The 26,123-nt window shown below is 35.4% G+C and overlaps 2 protein-coding genes across 2 annotated transcripts; both read right to left on the bottom strand.

Annotated features, from left to right (window-relative positions):
* Positions 1-2,098: 2,098 nt before the first annotated feature.
* On the bottom strand, positions 2,099-6,755 carry LOC121996610 (elongation factor 2). The gene is made up of 3 exons (XM_042550626.1): positions 6,629-6,755; positions 5,377-5,506; positions 2,099-4,754 (listed from the first exon to the last, which is right to left on the bottom strand). Exons 2-3 carry the CDS (start codon positions 5,465-5,467, stop codon positions 2,314-2,316), a joined length of 2,532 nt encoding a protein of 843 aa, XP_042406560.1. The 5' UTR covers positions 5,468-5,506; positions 6,629-6,755; the 3' UTR covers positions 2,099-2,313.
* A 4,449-nt stretch (positions 6,756-11,204) lies between these two features.
* On the bottom strand, positions 11,205-26,105 carry LOC121994946 (something about silencing protein 10-like). The gene is made up of 17 exons (XM_042548820.1): positions 25,970-26,105; positions 25,720-25,850; positions 25,519-25,636; positions 23,512-23,672; positions 23,243-23,398; positions 22,959-23,089; positions 18,503-18,587; positions 17,377-17,556; positions 17,106-17,249; positions 16,976-17,038; positions 16,743-16,885; positions 16,507-16,636; positions 12,271-12,536; positions 12,105-12,171; positions 11,943-12,011; positions 11,650-11,858; positions 11,205-11,563 (listed from the first exon to the last, which is right to left on the bottom strand). Exons 1-16 carry the CDS (start codon positions 26,103-26,105, stop codon positions 11,727-11,729), a joined length of 2,112 nt encoding a protein of 703 aa, XP_042404754.1. The 3' UTR covers positions 11,205-11,563; positions 11,650-11,726.
* Positions 26,106-26,123: the final 18 nt, after the last annotated feature.

The raw sequence follows: 26,123 nt of genomic DNA, 5'->3' as shown, positions 1-26,123 counted from the left end.
AGCGGATATGCTCGACGACCAGGCCATACGCAGGATCTTACGACAGAGGGTTCCACTGTCCCATCAGAGATGTGCTCGGACTGTAGCGGTATGGTGTCAGGTAAGCTCTTCTGACAAGTCCATACTGAGGTATGGTGAGAAGACATGTATTTGCCTCGGCACGTGTACATAAGTCTCTTCCTGGCTCTATATAAGGGTCCTCATTCTTCACCGGAGGTACGCACTCTCGCATATTCGAAGCCACCTCTTTGTTGTCCACTTGCCTGACTTGAGCATCGGAGGGTCGTCGCCGGGAACCCCATCCCGGCCCGACTTCCTTGCAGGTTCGCCGGAGGTCCGTACGACGTGGTCGAAGATCTGCGTCAGCAATTCAGAGAGCGCCACGTGCCCAGCGTCCGTTGATTCAGCGTTCAGACAGGATCAGCCTCCTTCCCATTCGGCAGGAGGTTGATGTTGAGGCAAAAAGGATGGGCAGATCTAATGTATATTGTTGCATCTACGCGGTAACAATGCTCGAGAGGTATCTGCCAAAGGGCATTACATGGAGAGTAGATCCCATGAACAAAATAACATTACAGAGTTATGAAGATCCCATTGTATTCCAGAAGCTCGTAACATGGGTCCTGATAAACCTCGCTTCCTCCCCATCAATGATGCCCACTCCATAGGATTATGAGTAATAAGTTTTTGATATTCAAGAACCCTTGTTAAAAAAATAATCATAAAGATCTAAACGCCTCATATGCAAAAAAAAAAAAAAAAAAATTATGCATCATTCCCATACCTCTATGGTTGCTTTGAATAAATCATATATGAATTCTATCTCTCTAAAAATATTTAAAAGAAAAAAAAAAGGAGTCTGTGCACTGATATTTCTCATAAAAGATTCAAATCATAACAAATGATATGCAGCTAGTTACTCTGATATACCTTGCAATTTTCTGTATTTGAACATTTTTCAGTTGTTAAGATACATTTACCAACAGAGTTTAAAGCATTGGTTCAGCAAATTTATTCGTATCTATTAACTTTGATGTGTCATGGGTCAGATCACTCCTTTAGATGGTGATAATTAAGGGTAGTAAATTTACTTTAATGCATATTGATTTCGTTGCAAGCAATTCTGGACAAATTGCTTCTTTATTTAGTGTAGTTGATCAATGCATTCTTTAAGGATATATTTAATATGCATTTAGTGACAGAAAAAAACTACCCAAACTTGGTATTTAATTAAGGAAGCAAGTGTTTTAATTCCATTAATTGATCGTGCCAACTTATAGCAAACAATCATAATAATATTATGATCATAAATTGCTTCACTACCTTACCCGATTGCTCCTATCTATAAAGGAGAATTGAAGGTTAGGATCGGTGCTTCTATACCTCCAAAATGATGTTGCTTCGTCCACAAATGTCGTCGAGTTACTCGTCGACACCTTCTCCTAGTGAAGGTCTGTTTGATTCCATGGAGGAGCCATTGCCTTGGTGTTCTTTTTCTTCTTCAGCTTGAAGGTGACACTGACACGAACGGCACGCAGGGTTAAGTCAGGCAAAAAGCTTTCGCTCTGTGTTTTTAAGTTTGATGTTTGCTTTCCTCTTTTTTTCAATGGCTGATTCGCTCGCCTTGATGAGCTTTGTTCTACGGAGTCGCGTCTGGGTATTTATTTGAAAATTTCTGAGTTTCTCAAGAAAGAAGGACAAGAGATATTGGATATGTTCTTGTTTGACAAGTTTAACAAATTTATTGAGGAGTTGTGAAAGGAACCTTAGTGCAACAATAAAATTACTATCGTGTGGCTCATTATAATAACCAGGTTTATTGTGTTGTGCATCAGAAACTCTCATGCCCTATCGTTTACTATACCAGACATAGAGCCTGCAGATCAGAATAGGCCCATAAAGAAATTTTACGATAGATCACAAAGACAATAAAGCTCAATCATATGCATTGAATCAGTCTTAGGACCCCTTTTGGTGATCGTGGATTCTTTTTTTCTTTTAGGAAACAAACTGGCATGTGGTATATAACACGAGAACGATTTTCACACCACAAACTTGAGCATGAGCAAACTTCAATCTGAACTAATCAGCAAGCATATTGTCCAAGAACTACAAACTCAAGTCTAATTTTATTTCACGTTGCAAATAGTCTGTTAAGAGTAGAAGCACAATATCATAATGTTGAAAGTATTTCAAGACGATAAATAGATAGGCAATCCGTAAATGAAACAGGGAGGTAACTTCGCAACAAGTGATACAAGATGAGGCCGCAGAGCGATAGTACATGAAAATACCATGACGAGACACATTAACTTAAAGCTTGTCTTCAAATTCGGAGAGAGGAGTCATCTGTTCCTTGAGGCCCTTGCGCTTCCTGATATCTGCCACCAGCTGCCCAGCCTGGGATGCTGGCTCCAGAGGATCAGATGACATCATGTCCCAGTGATCAAACACACACTGTGGGAAGGCCTGCCCGGATGTGGCAGCCCTCAGAGTGCTAGAGAAACCAAATGACTCGATGACTGGAAGATACGCCTTGATGTTGTATAAGGGAGTCCCTGGCCTCTGCATCTCTTCGAAGACATGACCTCTCTTCTGATTAAGGACACCATAGATACCGCCAAGAGCTTGCTCAGGAGCCTGGATTTCCACCAGGTAGACTGGTTCAAGAAGTCTTGGTTTGGCAGTTAATTGAGCTGCATATATGACTCTTCTCGCTGTTGGAATAACTTGACCGCCACCTCTGTGAATAGCATCAGCATGGAGCACCACATCACACACCTCAAAACAAATAGCACGCATATTTTCTTCGGCCAATGCTCCTTCCTTTGAAGCCCACTGAAATCCAGCTACAACAGAATCCTTGATCTCATTAAGGTACTGAACTCCTTTACACATATCAACCACCATGTTTGGACCAGTAGTCTCAGGCCCAAAGCACCAGATCTTCTTGGCGAGATCCTTGTCCCAGCCGAATTCCTCAGATAGAATCTTCGATCTCACTTTAGGATCATCTCTGGGGCCAATACGGCCATCATCAATTGCCTCAGCAAGGCCTTCCTCCATAGGCCGGGCTTCCATGTAGAGTCTGTTGTGCTTGTTTGGTGATTTGCTCATAACAGTCCTGCATGATTTCTCCAACACAGTTTCACGGAAAGAAACCACAGGATCGGAGACAATGATCTCTGCTCCTCCCATGAAATCTTCCTGCAGATCTTTCAAGCAGATCTCAAGATGCAGCTCACCAGCACCAGCAACAATGTGCTCACCAGATTCCTCAATTGTACACACCACCATGGGATCTGATTTGGCTAACCGTTTCAGCCCTTCTACGAGTTTTGGAAGATCAGAAGCTAACTTACATTGCACTGCAACACGAACCACGGGAGAAACTGAAAACTTCATTGCTCTAATAGGATGAGCATCCACTTCTTTCTCATTGGTCAACGTTGCATTCTTGGTAATGTACTGGTCCAGGCCAACCATAGCAACTGTGTTTCCACAAGGAACATCCTCCACAGACTCTTGCTTCTTACCCATCCAGATAACAGTTCGCTGGACACTCTTAACATACAAATCTTTCTTCTGTCCAGGAACATAGTTGGGCCCCATAATCCTTACCTTCATGCCCGTTGAAACCCTTCCAGAGAAAACACGGCCAAAAGCAAAGAACCTGCCCTTGTCAGAAGCTGGAATCATCTTTGAGACATACAACATAAGAGGTCCCTCTGGATCACAGTTCCTGATTGCATTTGCATAAATATCATCAAGCGGACCTTCATACAAGTTCTCAACACGATACCTCTGTGCCCTGGAGGGAGAAGGAAGGTGGAAGATCATCATTTCAAGAAGGGCAGTGCTGGCAGGCAACCAAGTTTGCATGACCCGCTTCATTAATGCCTTCCCAATCAACTCTTTCTCATCAGACTTCATGGTGACACCAAGCTTCTGCAGCATAGGCCATAGTTTATCCTTCTGATCATTCATGCAGGTGGCAATAATTTGCTTAATCGGCTCGTAGCAGAATTGAACAAATCCACGCTTACATGTAGGAGAGCCGGAATTCTTAGTAGTCCATTTCTTTGTTGCAGGGTCAAAGAAGTTCTCACCCCAAAGCCTCTCCATCATTTTGGACTCATCAACTCCAAACTTAGTTGCATACATCTTTGCAAAGTTGGTCAAGGTGAAAGCCCATCCATGCAATCCAGCAGAAAAGGCAACAGTCCCCTTTTCTGGATAAACTTGGACATCACCGAGAAGGGGATCCTCATAAGTAGCCATAATGACATTTGCATTCTCAATAACTCGAGAGAATGTTTGATATGCTTCTTCTCCATCAACTTGAAGCTCAAGGAAGCAACGGTCCATCTTATTGACGGTCAACACTGGCCTGATTCTTTCTCCTAGGGCTTGTCGAAGAACTGTTTCAGTCTGTACACATACTCCCTCAACACAGTCAACAACAACTAGCGCACCATCAGTAATACGCAAAGCAGCTGTGACCTCGGATGAAAAATCAACATGCCCAGGTGAATCTATCAAGTTAATGAGGTATTCATTTCCAGCTCTTTCACCCTTGAAGTTCTTCAGAGACTCATCAGTCATTTCATAATAAAGAGAAATTCCAGTGGACTTGATTGTAATGCCACGTTCAGCTTCATCCGCTCGTGTATCTGTCATCCTAACATCTCCGGCAACTTCCTGTGCAATAATACCAGCAGCTGCCACTAGAGAATCTGTCAAAGTAGATTTACCTGCACGTCCAGAGAAAAATTTGCCAATGAAATATTCACTGAAAGGTTGTACTCAACCCCTAAAATAAATAAAATCAAAGGATACAGCTTATGATCCTTTTAACATCAAATTGCAGACAAGAGTTATTACTCAAATGTTATATACTGACTTTGGTTGCAGGCAACCAATACATGTAGATTCATAATTATTACTTAGCAAATGATCACACATGACTAAGGAAAAACAAGCATTACAAAATATCAAGTAACCTTAAACAAGCTAGTAATTTCCTACATCAGATGACATGAGTTGCCAAACAGATGATATACATTAGCCTCTTTAAGTCTTTCCAATTACAGTGTGAGTTCACAAACAGTCAGTAAAATAATATGTTAGAAAATACTGTCCACATGGGAGAAACAATTAACCGAGGAACAAAAAATATAATTTATGAGATAATAGGTAGTACATTCTCCCAAATGCACCAACCTAGCAGTTACACATGGATTTATAACAACTAGCAAATGAATGAATCAATGAATAGGAGAACAAAAAAGATTGACTAGCGGAACCATATGATCTAAAAATCAGTGAGCATAAGCCCTAATGGAAACATGTAGGATAATATTTTTTTTTCGTTACCATGATCAACATGGGCAATGACAGACATATTCCTAATATTATGCTTCAAGTCCATAATCCTGCGGAGCTCTTCAGCCGTGAACTTCACCATCTTGACTGTCTTTAAAGTTCAGACAACAAATGCTATGTTCTGCAACATGAAAATGAACTGAATTTGTTAACATATAACCCTAATGCTGCACACACACAAAAAACACACAACAAAAATTAAAGAATTCAGACAACTCTTTTATGTAATGAGCAATAACAATAACCAAAGTACATGTACAGTTTGAATCAAACACATATCCAAAGATGGTCATTCCCACATGGAATAAGGATAAGATCTGAAAGGCAGCAAATAAATACATGAACCAAAAAGATGGGAGCATCCTAATCGCGGGTCATACAAAGACAGTCTGAAATTACAGTATAAAATTATAGAAGTTGCATCACTTGACTATATTTGTTGTTGTGATTCGGCAACAATCAAAATGTGAACTTCTTACACATAATAAAGCAGGCCCTTCTAAGAAGTAATTGAATGAAGAAAATAAGTTAAAGGCAAAAGACATCTCCCTCCCCCCGCCCCCCAAGGAACATTGGACACTGCAACCTTGAGGATTTAAGACATAGCAAGGTTAGATATTTAATTCAGAGTGTAAAGAGCCTCAAGTATAAAGATCCCTTATTTGTGAGGATAGATCACTAGGCCACACAGACAGATCTTCTGCTTCCCATTGCATCTAAGTGCAAAAGGAAATTGGTTACATAAAAATATAATTTTGCATAACGTTTAATGGAAAAGTTTAATGAGGGAATAAGATCCATGTAATAGTCCCTAAGTAGTTGACACTCACAAGGATTGATAATGAACCTGACGACGATGATTATTAATTCTCTATGCTAAATTTCGAATTGTGTTGTGTGTATGTTATATATTTTATGACCGTGAACTTGAAGACAATAATCTTACAATAAATTAAAAACCGATGCGAGTAACCGAGATCGAGTATGTTAACTTCCTTATAGAAACAGTTTATCAAATATAGGACGCAAGCTGCAGAAGAAAAAAGATAGAAATAAAAAAAAAATAATACATAAGCAGATGAAATAAGATCAGAGAAAAGAAGCAATTTTCAAGAAGTCAACAGGCACAAAGAAGACGTTCCGGCCTCAAACAAGCGCTTTCAACGACATCTTAGCCACAACGAGAAGCAACATGAAGAGAAATGGAAGAAACAGATGGTTGGAGTGCAAGGGGGTCGCCTACCTCCGGAGATGGGAAGCGCGGCGCCGAGTATAGCCTTGAAACCCTAGATTGATGCGGAAGACACTATATATAGCGCGTCCCGTGAGATATTGGACGCCTCTGATCGAAATAGCTTTCTCTTTCATTCAATGTTAGCCGTATGATGTTAATGATATTTGATCAAACTAAATTTACAAGACACTACCCAAATAGGAGGCGAATTACACCTTTGCCACGATTTATTTATTCAAAGATTCTATTACGGTGTGATTACAGTTATACTTTTGGTTCGCTATAACTAGACCGAACCGAATTCAAAATTATTCGGTTCATTTTGGTTGGATTGTTTGCCACTGCCTTGTCTGTCCCTTTTAAGTAGCTTTTAACGTTGTACGTGTTTCTGCTTCCTCCCTCTGTTTCCACCGAAGTCGTTCGACTCCCTCGCTTCAGCCTCCGCCCTCTGAAACATTTTTTACGATCTAACAAATAATTCCTTGATATAGATTGGTAGAAATGAATGATCCTAACTTATTTTATGAATAGGAACTATTCATTTCATTAATTCATGCCAAAGGACCATCCTTTAGACCATTTTTCATAAATTTGTGAGGATGAATGGTCTCCACCTATTTTATGAATGGGGATCATTCATTTCATCAATCTATGCCAAAGGATCATCTCTTAAACTACAAAAAGCGATCTAGAGGATCTATCCTCCCCTCGCTTTCTCTTTAAATTAATTTATTTGACTTAGACTCTCCTGGCTTTCGGACATAATTTGTCTAATCGAATTCGGATGCTATTATGATCTTATGATTTGATGATCTGAAAGTATATTAAAAGATATTGGACTTTTGGATTGTCCACTGTGAGCGTTTCCCGATTTATTCTGATAATCCGTGGAAAATTTTTATGAGACCGGATCGATCATTCCAGATTCCAGACTCGATGTTATTCAATTTAATTAATTATTTATATTTTTTATGATTGGATGATCTGAAAATATCAAATCGGTCTTGGATGATGGAGAATGATTTTTTAGAATTGATTTAAAATCAGAATAGAATCAGTATGATTGTACATATCACTAAAACAGAAGATAATATTTATCTTCTGTGAATCTGACCGATCTTTTCCATCCTATGAACTATATGCTGTAGAGCACTAAATCATATACATGGATTCACCCACCCATGCAACAAATAATCATTGAAATTTTCAATGAACGCGAAATTTGAAATAAGTAGGTCATTGAAAAATATCAGACAAAATATTAATTCTTACATTCATCAATCTCATTATAAACAAATAAAAAATAGAAAAAAGAATATAAAATATCTAAATTCCATTTCAACAATGATAATACCATATTTTATTCCCACTAGGCATATCTAAATTTTATGATATCTAAATCACCACGTATCATATTTTTGAAATACCCTTTCTTTTTCTTTCATGTCATATTTCATCAAAAACTAACTAATGAATTAAGAACTTTGAATAACTTCAAATCAAAATTAATCTATTCCTACAAACCTCTTGAATATATTTATGCCCATAAATCTAAATTTGGTAATGTAAATTGAGTGATAAATTTTTACAAAGCTTAGGCTTTGTATACACGTATATTATAAGACTTAGAATAAATCAACGACTAATACCATCAATGGGTTAATAGTAGTCCTCTTATTTAAAAAAAAAAAATATCAAATTTTAAATTTTTGAATGGTGTAGATCCATCAACCAATTTCGTTTGACATGATGGACAAAAACGAATTTTGAATCCATTCAAATAAAAATTAATGTATTTCCGAAAGCCTCTTTAATCTATTTATACCTTCTAATTGAATTCAATAGCATAAATTATAAACAAAAAATTTATTGTTGGACAAAATAATTTATTACCGGTGATATTAGGAAATTAGCTGAATTTAAATATATAGAATTAAATTTACTTATCTGTCAAAATGACCTGAGTAAATAATCTCAAATTACCAGCAGAGGTTGGTATATGTCAAGCGCTGAGTCCAGACTACACAATGGTTGAGCGACAGAGTGGACTGAGAGGTCGAGCGTCCGGTTGGGCAAAGGACCTGAGCGGGCAGTGTACCCGAGTCGTCGAGCGAACAGAACAAACTAGTGGTCGGTTGGACAAAGTAGTCGACCGAGTATAGCGGTCGAGCAACAGATCAGTCTGAGTGACTGACCAGGTATGGTAGATGACCGGGTATAGCGATCGAGCAGTAGAGCAGACTGAGTGACCAACCGGGAATAGTAGTCGACCGGGTATAGCGATCGAGCAGTAGATATGTCTGAGTGATTGATCTGGAAAATTAGCCGACTGGGTATAGCGGTCGAGCAGCAGATCAATCTGAGTGATCAACCGAGCAGTGTACTAAGCGGTCGAGCGAGTGTGTGACTGGATAGGCTTGCGGTCGAGCAAACAAAGAGGCCAAGCAAGTGAACGGTCGAGCGGGTAGACAAAGCGATCGTGCAAGAGGTTAAGCGGGAGAACCGGGCGACCGGGAAGAGAGGTCGAGTCGCCAAGGGACTAAGAGGCCAACCGGACGGACACAGAGGCTGACCGGGTAGGCAAGCGACCATGCGGGGCAAGCGGCCGACCGAGCAAGCTTATCAAGGTCTGCATTGGACGCAGTTTCCTTAAAACATATTCACCCCACCTCCAGCTGTGCTTTGAGATATACTCGGGTCGCATGTTTCCCAGGATACAACGGTTAACTGTGATTTCCACCAAACACTAATGGTCAAGGCAAACTGAGTGGTACCTGACTGCTATCACACTCCGCCGAGCAAGAGTTGCACGACAGAGGAAGTGGGGAACGTAGGTGGAGAGCTTCTGCTTTTCTCTGTGTGTGTAACATTTTGCTTGTAGTCGCAGTCTCCTTATCTAGGAGCTAAGAATAACGGGGCAACATTAATGATCGTTTCGCTAATCTCTAATTAATGCATTCGTTACAAATAAACAACAAAAAAGTCTATGTGGCAACAATGATTCCCACCAAGCATTGAAGATCACGGACCGAACAATCCGGCATTCGAAGCGTGCAGGTTGTGCTCACACCGCCGAGCAAGAGTTGCACAACAGAGGAAGAAGGTAACGTAGGTGGAGAGCTTCTGCTTTTGTGTGTGTATAAGCTTTTGCCTGTAGTCACAGTCTCCTTATATAAGAGCTCAGAACAACATGCAACATTAATGATCGTTTCGCTAATCTCTAATTAATGCATTCGTTACAAATAAGAAGCAAAAAAGTTTATATGGACTGAACAATCTGACAGCCCTGGATTTACACCCCCTGCGCATCCACGTATGAGAGAGAGCTTCTCCCCATGCATTTGTTCGCATCATCAATGCATGTGAATCAATATAAACCAACCAATATACCTTGAAACTTCTAACGTGTGACCAAAGTCTCATTCATAATGGAGTTTCATCTTTTTTCCACCTCTTCTTCATTCACATATATATAACATTTTTAAACTGGTAAAGGCTCAAATCAAATCAGTTCAAATCAAAATTACTGTATTCGTAGAAGCCTCTTTAATATATTTATGTCTTGTAATTGAATTTAATATCATAAATCATGATCAATGAATTTTTAAATCGGTAAAGGCTTAATAAAATTTGTCACAAGCTCATTATAAATCCTAGAATAATGATATTCACTAATTAACACCATCAATAATTTTTAGGACTCTCCTATTCTAAAAATATCAAACTTTTAAATTTTTAAATGATGTAAGTCCATTAACCAGTTTCATCTGAAATTGACTAATAAATTTAGAGGACTTTGAATGACTTATACTAAAATCAATGTATTCCAAGAAGTCTTAAGCCTCCTTAATATATTTATGTCTTCCTATCTAAATTCGATAACGTAAATTGAGAATAATAAATTTTGAATAATGAATTTTGAATAGATAGAGTACAAATCTAGAAAAATCTCATGGTTATTTCATGAAATAAACTATCAAATTTAAATTCATGAGCATAAATGCATTACATAGTTTTACAGACATGATTTGGATTTAATAACATTTTTTTATATTAACTTTAATATTAAATTTTGAAATTAAAAAGTTTTTTCATTTCCAAACAGGCCCCAATATACTAATATTTACTTTTAAAAATTAAATAACAAAGTTACATAATTTGTTAGAAAACTATTATTGATTTTATCAGACGATAGTGTAGGATTATATTGTAAGTTTATAAATATATTTTTTAAATCAACGTTAATGTAATACTAAAAATCACATAATGTTAATAATAATAACCACTTGATTTAGTGGCCGTATAGGATTTGCATAAGCCGGGAGCAGAATGTCGTCGTTAGGTTGATTCAACGGTAAAGCGTCTTTCAACGATAAATTTGCATTCGGAATTCCACACTCCACTGTAGGATATTATAAAAAAAATTCCCTACCTATAAACCTTGCCATGCACTAGGCGGCCCTAGGCTTAAGAGGCTTCCACACACATCACTCAATCTAACAATCTCATACATGTACGTGTGTGATATATACATATATAATTGCATTAAAATGCATGATAAAGCTATCATAAAATTATTATAGTATGACTTAAAAAATAACCTCTTATAAAACAAATCACGACAGTATACAATAAACCCTTTTTTTAGGACCAACATTGATGGAAAGTTCAAATACCCAGATTGACAGAAACTTCATATACCTGACTGCAAGTCCCTCATAGGATTGCATTAAAATACTAGTAGTCCACTTTGTTTAATCAATAAAATTGAAAAAATACCTATAAAAATTAGTATGTTCAGAATGAAATCAAGCATATCAGCGGCACTAAACCTCTGTTTTTCCTCAACTAACATTCCTCGGAAATGCTTTGAAAAATACATATCATTTTTCACAAAAATATTTATCGTGCAGTATTAAGTCTTCTTTCAGATGCCTCTCTTGCCTGCAGGTGAAAAAAAAATAAGATTACAAATTTGATACTCAAAGATTTAATAGACGGATAGCACACCGGCAAGAGACAACACATACCCTCCCTCAACAGGAAACAAGTCCAGTTGAAAATGAACAACTTGATAGATAGCACAAACACCCAAAACTCATCATCCTCAACTTTTGAACCTAATACTCCGGCTAACGTTCATGTTGATTCCAGTCGATTCTCCACCGTATGGACCACTCGGCTTCCTAATTTCACGCACCTGCCCTTTTCTCCTTTTAAGTTGCTTTTCGTGTTTATGCTGCAACAACAAAGGCATTAGCGTGTATACTCTATACAATAGAACTTTTATCCTGGATGTATACACATTACAACTAATAATTACCCTGTATTTCTTCCGTGGATTTTTGTTGAGCTTATTCCGAGAACGAGTTAGCCCTCTATTCTTCTCCATCTGTGACACAAAATGTACATGTAAACTCAACAAAATGTACATCTCAAAGAGAATGTGAGATATTTCTACTAAGAACATGCGGAAGGAACACACCTGATATGTGATATGTCTCTTACCATCAGCATCGGCTTCAGCTCCCGCAGGTGGAACATCTGGTTTCCTGTGTAATGTTAAAAATTAAAATGAGAATCCCGGAGAGCACTATTATTTTTTTTTCCCCAATGAGCCCATAGAACTTTGAGTTTTCTTTCAAACCTACCGTGCATATTTTTCCGCTTTAACCATGAGCTTTTCAACCCTTTGCCTTTTTACCTCTTTATAAAATTCATCCTCTGACTCATTTGATTCATCTGCTTCTTGGACATTAGTGTCATCCATGGACCCACCAGTAACTCCATATTCATCCGGGGCCAGATCACTGTCATCTATAGCTCCTGCCTTTGCAAGAACTCGCAGTTCACGTTGCCTACGCCTTTCACCAATATCATCTCTTTTTGGCAAGTCATCATCACCACCAGAGACAATCTAGAAAAAGAACTCTTAAAATTATGTTTTTAACAAAAATATTTTAAAAAATGGTTTCCCGAAATAAATATCTGCTCCTCAAAGTCATAGGAATGATTCATTGTATGGATAATAAAAGGAAAAGTTTGTCTCTGTATATAAAATGATTAATTGTATGGACAACAATTAATTGAAGTATAGGTGTTCGACACATATATAAGACTTGAGCTAGAATGTTTATTAGAATTAAGATCTCCATAGTATCACGTCAAAATGATCGTTGTCTACATAGTATTTCGTCAAAATTATCAATGTGAATATCCAAAATCTGAATCTATGGTTGATAAGTTAACCAATAAGCACATCATGGGACTAAACTTCTAAAGTTTGGTTTTCCATAAGGTAGTAAAAAGTTTGTGCAATGACAAATTGGCAATATAAGAGACATGGTGCATTAATGTAGAATAGATTAAAATTAATTATTCCTAGAATAACCTATGAACATTATCTCAAATTGAATAATAGGACAAGGACGCAACATGGAAAACACATTGATGCTTTAGGAAATAAGTAAAATAGCATGTGACAAAAATTGTTGGCAAACAGGCACTAAGTAATAAATATTTACATTGGGCTTTCAACTAATGGATGGAAGAGGAGTGCACAATGAATTACAATATAGGAAGGAAGATGACTTTCTGCTTTAGCTAGTTGTTGAATTCCGAGGTTCGAAATTTAGAGTTTGTGTCAATATTTCAATCTTTCATTAGAAAAATAGTGTCTCAGTATCATGCTGACGTTTCACCATATGGTGCCAACAACGAATTAGAGGTGAAAGGAGGAAAGAGATTAAAAAAAATACGACAGTTATATAGATGTTTGCTTTCCATTTGGAAAATTAAGATTTTGACATCATACAAACTTAAAAAAAATAATAACATTACCTCAATTTTAGCATGCTAAAGAGACTTAAGTGTTCACATGAAATGGTAGTCGTCAACTTGATTAGCACAATGACACAGAAGATATTGTCTTAGTACCAATTTCAATAATTTATCAAACAATACATTTCAACCATTTCGTTTGACACAGTATGGGATTTTGTAAATTCAATATCACACATCAACTTGGCTACACTTTTCATGTTAGACTTAGTTTGCAGCTTAGCTCCACCTTTTTTGCTAGACTAAGTATGTCAGCCAAAGCTGATCCTATTTTTCAATTTCTCAGTGAATCCATTAATAGTTAAATGAAATTGAAGAAAATATATTTTGGATGACTAGGAATAAAATTTGATTAGCATGTAATCAAATTTCTGCCGTTAGTATTAATCAGTTAGCAAGCTAATTTGAATCTCAGTATAAGAAAATTCAAAGAGTAGTGGAAATTAGAAAAAAAATGAAAAAGGTTAAAATAGGAAGAAAGTGAGCAAGGAAGTTTCATGTTTAGGAATGCCACTTGTCACACTTTTCCTCAGTTAGCTCTCATTTGCAGCACAAAATCATGTCAATGAAAAATCAGAAGTGCACAATGAGAAATTCAAATACTTGGGTTAAAAAAAATCAGAATTAAATTGAAAATTTAAAAACAACTTTGAAGCCAAATTAAATCTTTAAAGCTAGATACAAAAAATTATGGAAGGCACCACCAGTAAACACAAAATAGTGTTCATGAGGTTTAAAGGTATTCATAAAATGTATATAAACTTAAAATTCATAATAAGAAGTTATCAAACCATAAGCTATAACTTATTTATTCACAATAAAAACACTAATAGAAAATATGGTACGAATAATAAGATGCACAGTTAAAATTTAAAATATGCTTACAATATACCTAATTGGTAATTTTGATAAAAATAGATCAAATATCCTAATAAACAAACAATTAAATAAATATTATTAAGACATATGGAGTTGCTACCACCCCGGAATCTTTGTCTAATTACTGATGGTGCTTGAATCCACCCTACCATTTACTTTACTGTTTATAATCTCACCTCACACAAACACAATGCAACCAGTGCAATCAACTCAAGACCTCTGATAGACTCTTCATTTACTCCCTCTGTGAACTGTGTACAAATCATATAATGGCAACTCCGACACTTTCAAGTTGGGATTCAATATTCTTATTTAGAAGTGGACATGCCAAGACACTTAGCTCTAACACCTATATGAGATACTCATAGACGAGTCTAAGTAAGATAGCTAGAGACAATTTTCCATCTTGCAATACTTCAAGCTGCCATGATGAACTTAGGCCAGATGGAGCCAGCTTTTGTCTAATATTAATCCAACTCGAAATTTTTTACTTTCAAAGAAAATTTGACATAACATGATATCTTCCAAATATTGGCTACTATCAAGTGGATATCAAGGATTAAATAAAGTATGAGCATAACACAACATGACATCTTCCAACTCTGTACCAGCATTCAAAACAAAAACTATCAGATCTATCAAATATAACCAATTTTAAGATGCCACTTTGATACACTTAAGTTCCCCAAAATTTACTACAACTACCTCAACTTATAGTACTACTTTCTAGGTAAAATCCAAGACTTCAGGGATTATTTGGTTCAAGTACATCTTTATATATGACAGGTAAATCTAAATTGTTTATCTTTTCCACCTTTCTATCTATTTCTATTGTTGATGGTTTTCATATTCCAATTGAAGGACAAGACTCTGTTTGTATCCCTCATTATTCTTAGGCGATTATTTACGTTTAATACATGCAACCAACTTTTACTAGCTTTTATATTCCCCAAGGCCTTATCCACACAACCATGAAGGACAAGACTCTGTTTGTATCCCTCATTATTCTTAGGCGATTATTTACGTTTAATATATGCAACCAACTTTTACTAGCTTTTATATTCCCCAAGGCCTTATCCACACAACCATAAAGGTGTATGCTCCTCAATGGAATGATATTGCAAAATGTAAGAATTGATATCTGCTTGATTGCATTTTTAAAATGGTTTATATGCATATACCAAAGCAATATTACAAAAATAAGTTTCTTAGTTACCTAATTAATCATTCTTTTGCACTCAATAGTAAAATACTCATTCCGCATTTTTATCTGAAATAAATTATTTTTCCTTTACTACCAAGCAGTTTTGGTTGTTTATCCTCTGTTCATATTCTTAGATCTGAACAAGGCAAATTTAGACCACGAACTGTTCATTTTATCATTCCAAGTAATCTTGACTGTGCACCCAAAAGAGTTAATAGGCATTATGATGCAATTTTTCTTCATTCTTCTGTGTTTTCTGATGTCATATTCTTGATTTTTTCCCATCATCTTCTAAAACTATACCACTTCCACCAAAACCCACATTGACATCTTCCCTAGTATTATGTACCCAAGAAGATATCTTCGGAGTAGCAACATCGGCAACCTCAATAGCAGATCATCAGACATTGACTTACCGATTCCTTCTGGAAGGTAAGCATACTTCTCCTAAGTATCATATAGCTAAATCGCACTTGGGTAGAACGATGCATTTGGGCAATCCATACCTAATGAGTAGGGCCAACAAGAGCTCAATAGGAGTCCAAATTTTGGGTTAATTATGCATTTAGTCCTCAAAGCCCAAAACTTAGTTTCTTACTAACCACTATTCACTTTAATGTTTCAATTAACTTAATTACAAACGTTAAACCTGGCATTATTTCTATCTTCATATTTGTCTTACTTTCTCATTTCCTAGGATTCCTTTAGGTGGCGATTTAAACCATCTTAGTTTCATAACTCTTGGAAAGATTACTTTAAGGGGTAAACTAAACCAAAATTGTTAGCCTTAAGTGATAGGGAATTGGGAACTTGAATGCTGACCGGAAAATTTATTCATAGTACTTGAACTGATCTTGGAAACTAATCAATAAAAGAACTCTAAAGAAAAGCTGTAACATAAATCAACATGCCACAATGACAAACATGAAGAATCGAGAATATTTGAGATTTAAGAAAGCCATACCTTTGTCTTGCTTGATTTATTTCCAAATAACTGAGAAGGTTTCCGCAACTTTGATGAAGTAGAAATGCTCTTGGAATTAACCGATATTTGCTGCACATCATCATCAAAATCCTCCAATACTCCACGATATCTGTTAAGAAATAAAAAATTCTCCACACAATATTTAATGCATAAAGTTGATTGAAGCTAACAAGACCAAAGGGAGTAGACATGTCGTGTAAAAAAACTTAGCTTACTTGTTAACAGCCTTCTGATCACCATTTTGAACATTTTCAGGTTTTGACTTTGTTATATTATAAATACCTTTCTGCTTCAGCTTTTCTTCTAGATTTGCTCTTACTTTCAGCATTTCCAAACTTTGAATGCCAATTTTAGCATGCTGGTTCATGATTATGTGGTGTTGTTAGTACACTGAGTACATTACCAATTCAAATTATCAAAACAAGCTTATCAAGTTGTTCATGAAAACCTTTTCTAGGTGATTAGGGTTGATTTTTTTAGCATCCTCTGATGAGTTATGTTTCTCAGAATCCTGCATTTTTATAAAGAGAAGTATAAGAAATAATAAGAATGTGATGTTTAATCAATACAAATTATACTTTATTTGGTTCTGCTGAATAGCTATGTTTTTCAGTTTTGTCTTCTAATGGTACATGTCCTATAAGCACATTGTCTGAGCTGATTGATGTAGCATTTACAAGCTTCTCTAACTCTGAAGGAAGGTTGACATCCACCAACTTAACCTGTTGAAAAAATTGGTATGATATAATACATAATTAAGAAAGATGAAATGTAACCAGCAAAGAATAAATAAAGAAAAGGCAATTTACAATTTGTGCATATACTTGAAAAAAATAAATAGAAATGCACCTTCTCCAACAGATCCTTGATCTCAACCAATCGTGATACTACTGGATGATCACGAATAGGGTGCCCCTCTGACTTGAGAAGGAGATAATAACTTATTGTCTGGCAATAGACCAATAATAAAACATATTTTACCTCCTCAAATTGCATTCCTACTCTACGTCTGTCAGTCCTTTGCCCAAACTGCAAGTGTGCCAAAGAAAAAGAAACATAATCCCAGCGTATTTGTATCGAAGAAAACATTGATTTAAGTAATAAAACAGCAAAACCAGAAAATAGAGCAAGTATTAACAGAAGTTCTTATATTACAAAAACAGACAAATTAGTGATCCTAAAAAGGAATCACAAGACAAACAAGTTAAAACTCTGTGCAGAGATGCAAGTACAAAAAGATTGATCCATCAGTATATGACCAAGAGATCATTTTGTAATTTGTAGCATCACACAGTGAGTTGTCTGTAACGCCATGCTAGGATGAAAATTTGACTCTAGCACCATATTGACAAAAAAACATCAAAGGTAGTTCTCCTTGTTGGTGCAGTATCAGTGTTACTAAAACATGTTAATAATCTATTAATTCGATAAGAATGTACCATTAGATGAACACTATATGGCAAGATGTATAAATAAAATCCTGACTCCATGTCATTTAAATGTTCATAGGCTACAGCAATAAATCAAATTTCATTATGCGCCAGTTGGAATGAGCCAAATTTTTCTTCCCACACACCAATAGACCAGTAGAAAAGCGAGAAGGCACAAGATGCATGTTGCAAGAATGAGCCGCCATCCTCCTCCACAAGCAAAAAAAGGATACTAGGGTCCTCTTCATAAGACTGTTAAAGATGACTATATATCATGGTTATCCTGCTCTACTGGTTATGTGTATCATGGTAGTTATCCTGTTCTACTGGTTATGCATATTTTGGTCCCTACACATTGCCCAACTTCTGAATATCACACTTGATTGAACTTATTTGCTGCGGTAATTATTATTACTTTGCAGTGTTCTCAATTACTGAGGACTGTCATGGATGAAACTGAAAAAGGGAGGTATTGCAAGAATGATATATGATAAGAACTCTTTTATTGGAGCTATTACAAAAGGGAAGTATAACCAAGTGTTTACCTTGAGAAGGGCTGGTTTCAGTTTTTGAACTTCGACAAGAGTTTCATTTAATTCAGAAAGCAAACCAACCAATTCTGGAGCAGAACTGCAAAGAACAAATTTCAAATTGCATACATAGAACACAATCGCATCACAAACAAATGCTAACACGTTCAAGATATTCAACTAGGCAATGCCACATGCATTTTGATTATATTCAATTTGGTCTATGGAAGTGCATTAGAATGAAATGGTGTTCTTTCCAGCATTTGGATAAAGTGATTTGATTCCACAATCTAAAACTTGGAATGAGAATCTCATCGCTAACAAATATATTTAGTTTAAATTCATAAATTAGTATGCAGAAAAAAATAGTTATGTTAATTGATTTATTAGAGAACTTGGATGGCCATATCAACCCAACCAACCAAACTAAGTTGACCTGGCTATTCCAATCGATTGACTTAAATGATTGGACCATGTGAACCAAACTAACTTGACCCAACTAGTTAACCAAACAAACCCAACAAAGCATACTTAGCAAACCACAATGGTTTGGCCAAGCAAGCCATTCTGGATCAATAACCCAATTAAGCAATCTCAATTCATAGGGTGGGCAAAGTGAGGTGAACCAAGTCACATCAATGAACTCGACATGACAAACAAGGCAGCTCAACCAGGCAATCCAAGCCCACTAAATTGGGTGATGTTGTCCACTACAGTGAGCGAAATGCATTGACCCAATTAGGCAAATTGAGCCATGTTGACTAACTCGACCAGGCAAATAAACTTAGGGTTGTAAATGAACTAAACATGAACAAGCTTAGTATTCGGCTTGATAAGAGCTTATTTATGTTCGTCCAATACATAAATTAAATAAATAAGCCTGAATGACTCGTTAAATTAAACAAACAAGCTAGTGAACAATAAACATACTAAATAAACAAACAGTTTGAATTATCAACCTCAATAACCAATCAAACAAGGAAAAGTTTCAAACAAGCAAACAAGCTTTAATTAAAAGCTCGATAACATCTAAATGAACCAAACTCAAGCCAAGCTCGAACCAAGTTCAAACACATAATAAATAAACCAACCCAAGTTTGAACAATTATTTCAATGGCTTGGTTCATTTTGTGGCTTGGCTCGGTTACCGTATCAAACAAGCTTGAACACTCAAAGCTTGGCTCGGCTTGTTTACAGCCCTTTATAAACTTGAACACACTAATTCTATCTAGAGAACTAAGATACTCAGCTAGTCAAATGACAATGTGGATTTTTCAACTCTGTTAAACAATCACAACCTTCCAATATCTAGAGCATGGTAGGCAAAATCGAAACCAGTATCAGGATCAGGTAATTCAAAGACATGTCAGTAGTATTAGTAAGATCACGAAAATTAAACTAATATTGAAAACAAGGAATGTATGAAGTAATAAAAGATGAAATCGCAATGGTGTATTAATTGCTGTTAAATGAATATATTGTTACACATTATATAATACAAGTTTGATAAATGAGATTATATAATTTTTCTATATATTTAGCAGCATACAATAATTGAAAAAATCAATTATTAATTTTTCTAACTATACTAGAAGTTCATACTAAAAATAATTGAATATTAGATTCATGATTTCTTTAGACAAATAGATATTAGTTATATACATACATACATATGATTAATATTTGTACATTTATTAGTTATGCACATACATATATTGTTATAGTCTTATAGATACATAAGTACACAAATAGTTTACTAAAAAATATTTGTACAAGTATTTAATTGGATATTCAATGCCCACATGATATTTAAAAAAAATGGTAGTTACTAATCAATAACATTATAAATAGGCTAAATTGTACAGACAGAGAACTTGGTGGGTTTTGTAATATGAAAATGATAAAGTAATAATTATATGTATTTATTCTCTACTGTATTTGTAATTCGCAAACTGTCTTTAAAGAATACTACCTATTAAATGTCAAGCATTGCTATGCATTAATTATTGTGACCATAGTTATTAAACTGGGATTAGACCAGCCAGTCCAAACAGAAACAAATGAACCTGGGTACTCTCCAGGCTGCTTCCATAATCAGATTAGATAAGCAATTGAACCAGCCAAAGGATCAGTTAAATTGACCAATTTTTGTAAAAATGCTAACCAAATCTTTTGACAAAATTGGCCAAACCATGTAGAATTTTAAAGACCTTAAATACCCTTTAAATAACAAAATAGCTTTGAGCAATTGTAATTGGCAATTTTGACTCAATGAACTGAAGCTTAGAGGCTTGGATCGGGTTGTGGAGATGAAGATCCCAGGAGCTTGTGAACTTGAGAGCTACTTGGTATGGGTAACTGCAATGGCGCTCATGGAGAATCTTGGTGGATTTGAGAAATGATGCCTTCGATCGAGGTGATGCTCAGATAGGGTTTTGCACTAAGAGCTCAGGAAGGAGCTCCATGGACTCAAGGACCTAAAGTCCTAACAATGTGAGAACTGTAAGTTATTATAAGATTATAATTTTAGTGTTTCATTTGATATTTGTAACATTATTGTAACAATGTTATGTCTATCCACGTAGTAGGGGAGCTATCTAGGTTTTGCTTGTTGAAGCCTCATAAGTGTTCCCAAGTATTGTAATCAACCGGCTCAAATCTTGGACCTTAAATAACCAACAGTGAAGAAGAAGTAATTTAACTTACAGTGAGTTACTAGAAGGTAATTGCCTATGCATTAAACAGATGGTCTTTTTCATTGGGAAATCCACAAGCAATCCACAAACCCCCTCCCGTGGCAGTCTCCTAGCAAAAGAGTTATTGGCATCCAATTGTTATTTGTGTGATATTCAAAATGTGTTTGTTGGAGCTTTTCTATATAAGCTCTTAGAGAGCTTTTGGACACTAAACATTAACGAAGATAGTTCTAATTTTCATGTGCCAGTCATCAACAAATGCCCAAAAGAATCCAAGAGCTTCAATAAGTATTATAAGGCTTCAACCCACAAACTCATAGTAATTTACTCTCTTTGCATTCGTTTCATATCTTAAGGAAATGAACTTGTGAAATCCTAAAGTTGAGTCAAAGGGTTATCCTCAAAGCCAGGTCATAAAGTTACCAATGGACTATAAAGGCTTACCACATTGCCTTATTCTATAGGATGGTAATAGTCGATATTATGGGAATGACATATTGAACGTGCTATAGGAAGTAGGAATCTAGTAACGGTATAAAATCATCATGTTTATGCCGTGCTTCACATTCTTTAATTTCCATTGCTAATTTATCAGACATACCAATCAATCACAAATGAGCACACTCTCTACTAATCATTTGTGCTGTTTGTGTTTTTGTACAAGGAATTTGTAATTTGATTATGTCATCTATTCAGCCCTGTACAATTTAGAATGACTGAGTTAGATCAAACTCAACAAGTAGTAATTCAATTTTAATCCAGAAATCAAGCATCATCAAGAAACTCGACAAGTTGCTAATGAAAATAGGCTTAGATTTATTGGAAGGGGGCTGGATTTGGAAAATGGATGTTTCTTCGAAAAAAGCAAGCATTATGACTATTGGACAGTTCCAATAGGAGAATCTTTTCAGACTCTAATTGAAACCTAAAATATATCACCAAACTCTAGATCTAAGAGCAGTTATTGCAAGATGTTCTGATTAACAGAAGATTGTTATTGCCATAATGATTCATGTGGCATGCTAGGGCTCTTTGACATTAATGTTTGAAGCTCACTAAGGAGATCTACCTTCAACTTAAGGATGATTAGAGTGATTGGTCAGTGGAGAAGGCATTGAACAAGGGTTGTTACTCTACTATGAGGAATCTAAACAAATGAAAACAACACGTAAGTAGTGGCAATAGTCAGAGTTGTATTACAAACAAGTATTAAGGTTATTAAAATATTAATATACAAAATAAAAGAATTATTGTAATTACACTAAGAATTGGTATTATCAATAATAAATATTATTTGATTAATATTAATTAGATTACGATTTATATAAAATAATACAAACTTAATAAATATAATATTGATATCATTCCCAATTGTTACTATTCATATTACTAATAGCAATTACTTATAGTAAAAAATAATTTAACATAAAAAAAAACAAAATATTTTATTTTCTTGCAATTTAAATTTACTTTTCTTGATCTCATTTTTTATGCAAGCAATACCAAAGCTTTGGAATGTCATACATTGATAGTGATGCTAATTTCGACACCATGTTTGATATTCAGTCCACTGTACAAAAGTAAATGCTAATTTCCAGAACCATGTTCCATAGACATTCCACTGTACAAAAGTAATCTAAATACATGTCTATATCATTCAATTTTTTTAAGGGTTGCAGAGAATATCAGATTCATATAACATAAGCTTTTCTAAAATAGTAGCTTCTATTAGAAAGATTGGCAGATTTAGACTGAAAAAAATGAAAGGAAGATACCTATGTACGATATCCATCTGCTCCTCTTTTGACAAAGAAGTAATGTCTTTCTTAATTTCTTCAAAACTTCTAAACGGATCATTTTCCTCAAAACCAGATTTCATTATAGCTGCCTTTCTAACAAAATCCTCCTGTTAACCAAGTTTTTCTCTTATAGAAGAATATTTTATGAAATAAAGGGTGTAAGTTTGAAATTTTTGAGTATTCGCTCTAAAAAATTCATACTACTAATTAATTAATTACAAAACGAAAGAAATCAGTACCAAAGCAAAAGTATATCTAACCTGGAATGTTTTATTCTGTTTATCATAATTAGTATTATCTTGTTCATAATTTTCTAGGCCAAAATCTTCCATCAAAAGGGATTTTGCCTTCTCTCTCTGAATCTTCAATACCTCAGCCTCCTCCTCTATAGGAAAATCTTCATCACTTGATTGAAGCTGTAGTTGCAAATCAATAGATACCACAACATAGAAAGAGGCTAAGTAACAAATCTATACCATACTATAGCTTGGTGGAGAACAGAAAATCAGAGTGAGCAAACATTCACTACCTCATAGTCAACATTATCAGCACTATAATATAAGTTCTTCCATCTACCCCATATAGCTTTTCTTTGATCTTCATCTTCTTCAGGATCATCAATCTCATCATCATCATCACCATCATCATTGCCTCCAAACTTAAGCTTTAGATATCTTGCTTGTCTTTCAACTGGAATAAGATTAAAGATGAGTATTTTTCTATTGTTACTATGAACGCAGATAAATCATACAAAAGAAAAGTAAACCATGTGAAATTTCACATGAACACTTAGTTGCAAAATAAATTTATATGCATGTCTCAACATATATGCAAGATTAGAAGAAAGATTAATACTAAGTAAAAATAGAATAGAGAAGAATAACAACTATATTGGCTGTTTATTCTTTAGGATTTTACAAATTATTGCCACTGTGATTGCAGGATTACAACTCAAACCATGGGATCATCCAGAATCTGCTACCAAATTTATTAACACCGTGATTATCAATAATCTGCTACCAACTTTATATGACTGTCAATTTTGTGATTCAAACCATTGAAATCCTATATGCATAATTAAAGCCTAGACAATCAATTTCTGTATTAGGGAAGGAACTGGTCTAGAATTTTTAGAACCTACCTTCTTCTGAGATAGCACAATCTTCAAAACCAAACAATGAGCTGAGTCCTGTTTTGATGGGTCTGCCCTATCTTCTCTAATGAAGTGAAAAAAAAATGTAAAAAGTTGGTGGTTGATCGGTTGTTGACCAATGGAAGCATGGGAGAAAGAAGGCTAACAAAGATTTTTCATTTGAGCAAAAAAGAGAAAGAGGAGATAGGTTTGAAAATCCAATCAAGCCTCTTCCTAGACTGACTACACGACTAGCACCGAAGTTAAAAAAAAAAGGAGCAACTCAGTACTTGGCACTCACGCCAATGCGAGGTTCCGATAAAGTGTTGAATCACATTGGGTCTAATGTACGCAACCTTGCCTTACATTGTAAGAGAATGTTTCCGCGACTTAAATCTATGACCACAAGGTTATGCAGCAACAATTTTACCATTGCGCCAAGGCTCTCCACCAGACTAGCACTGAAGTAACCATCAAAAATAGAGAAAGAGAATATTGATTTTGACAATTTAGTCTAGCGGAGTATGTCGGTGCCGTTGTTGTTTCGGTTGGCGGGCGAAATTAGCCAGTACGGCATGAGATTTTAAATCATGCTAAAAACATTTTAAAAAATCACATGTTTAAATTGTGATATGTTTTACTAAACCTTTTATTTTTTTCAAAAAATAAAATAAAAAGTTGGACTTCTGTTCCTTATTTTTTTGGCATTAAAAGCTTCAGAATCATCAAGCTCTAGTGTGATAGCACAAATTTATAGTGATTTTGCAAAAACTAATGATAAGGGATTATCATTATAGTCATCTCTTGAACCCTTTTAAAGAAATATTTCCTGTAAAATCATCCCAAGACATGGCAAAGCAATATACATCATGAGAACCGAAAGGCAAATAACATTAAAGCATGCTAGAACTATGTCCATCACACCAGCACATGGTACATTACAATTACAAGCCACATCAAAAGAGAGCAAATCTTTGTTGATGTGCTTCTTCTTATGTTGACACTAGGAGCAAATGAAATTTGAAATAACTATAAGAGCTCAGTTAAGTATCACTACAAAACTATCATGTTAGTGCTCGAGAGACACACCATATATCGCTGGGGTAAAAAGTGGGGGCTCTACAAACCATGTCCTAGAGAGTAAATCCTTGTTAATATGAATATTTCATACACTAACACTAGGAGTAAATGAAATGTGAAATAACTGTAAGAGCTCAGTTAAGTATCACTACATACTATACTGTTAGGGCCAAAGAAATAGATTATAGATCATATTGCTGAAGGATAACGAGTGGGGAATAACAATGTACTTTGCTTACATTAAGATACTTATAGAACAAAATTTAAATTAAGTCGCATTTGGAAACAGAATAAGATCTCAATAAAATTATAAGTCATACTTACTTTTATCAGCAAAGTCTTTCTCTTTGATACTATAACTAGGCCCATCAAATTCCTTGTCATCCTCATCCTCATCCTCATCCTCATCCTCATCCTCCTCAATCTCAGCATCTTCACTACCCTAAACATCAATAAAAGAACAAGACTTAAATAAATAAATCAACATAAGAGGATAGATATAAGAAATGTGAGTTGAATAATTACTAGCAGAAAATATGCATTTGCATGCACATACATATTGCTTACAGTAAAAAAATCATAATAACCCCCCTCTTTTTCACTAATATCAAAGGAGTCTACATCTTTGAAAACACGAACTCCCCAATTTATACCATCTACCAAATATTGCTTTATGGTCTTATGGAACTGATTTAAACCATGATTTGAAATCTCGTACCATATCGAGCAAAATGGTTGAAACGTATCATTCTGGAAAATCACATAAACTTGATACCACTCGGCACATGTCGTAGTTTCAATCTTTGATCAGAAAGATATAGTTCCAATATTGTGCCAACGCTCCGATGCATGATGCCAATGACAGATTGGAAGTTGAAGGAGGAAGGAAATGAAGCAAAGGAAAAAGACATTGTCTATGTTGAGTGGTA

This window comes from Zingiber officinale, chromosome 6A (genome assembly GCF_018446385.1).
Source record: "Zingiber officinale cultivar Zhangliang chromosome 6A, Zo_v1.1, whole genome shotgun sequence".
NCBI classification, from domain to species: Eukaryota; Viridiplantae; Streptophyta; class Magnoliopsida; order Zingiberales; family Zingiberaceae; genus Zingiber; species Zingiber officinale.
This window is presented reverse-complemented; position numbering and strand designations above follow the sequence as displayed.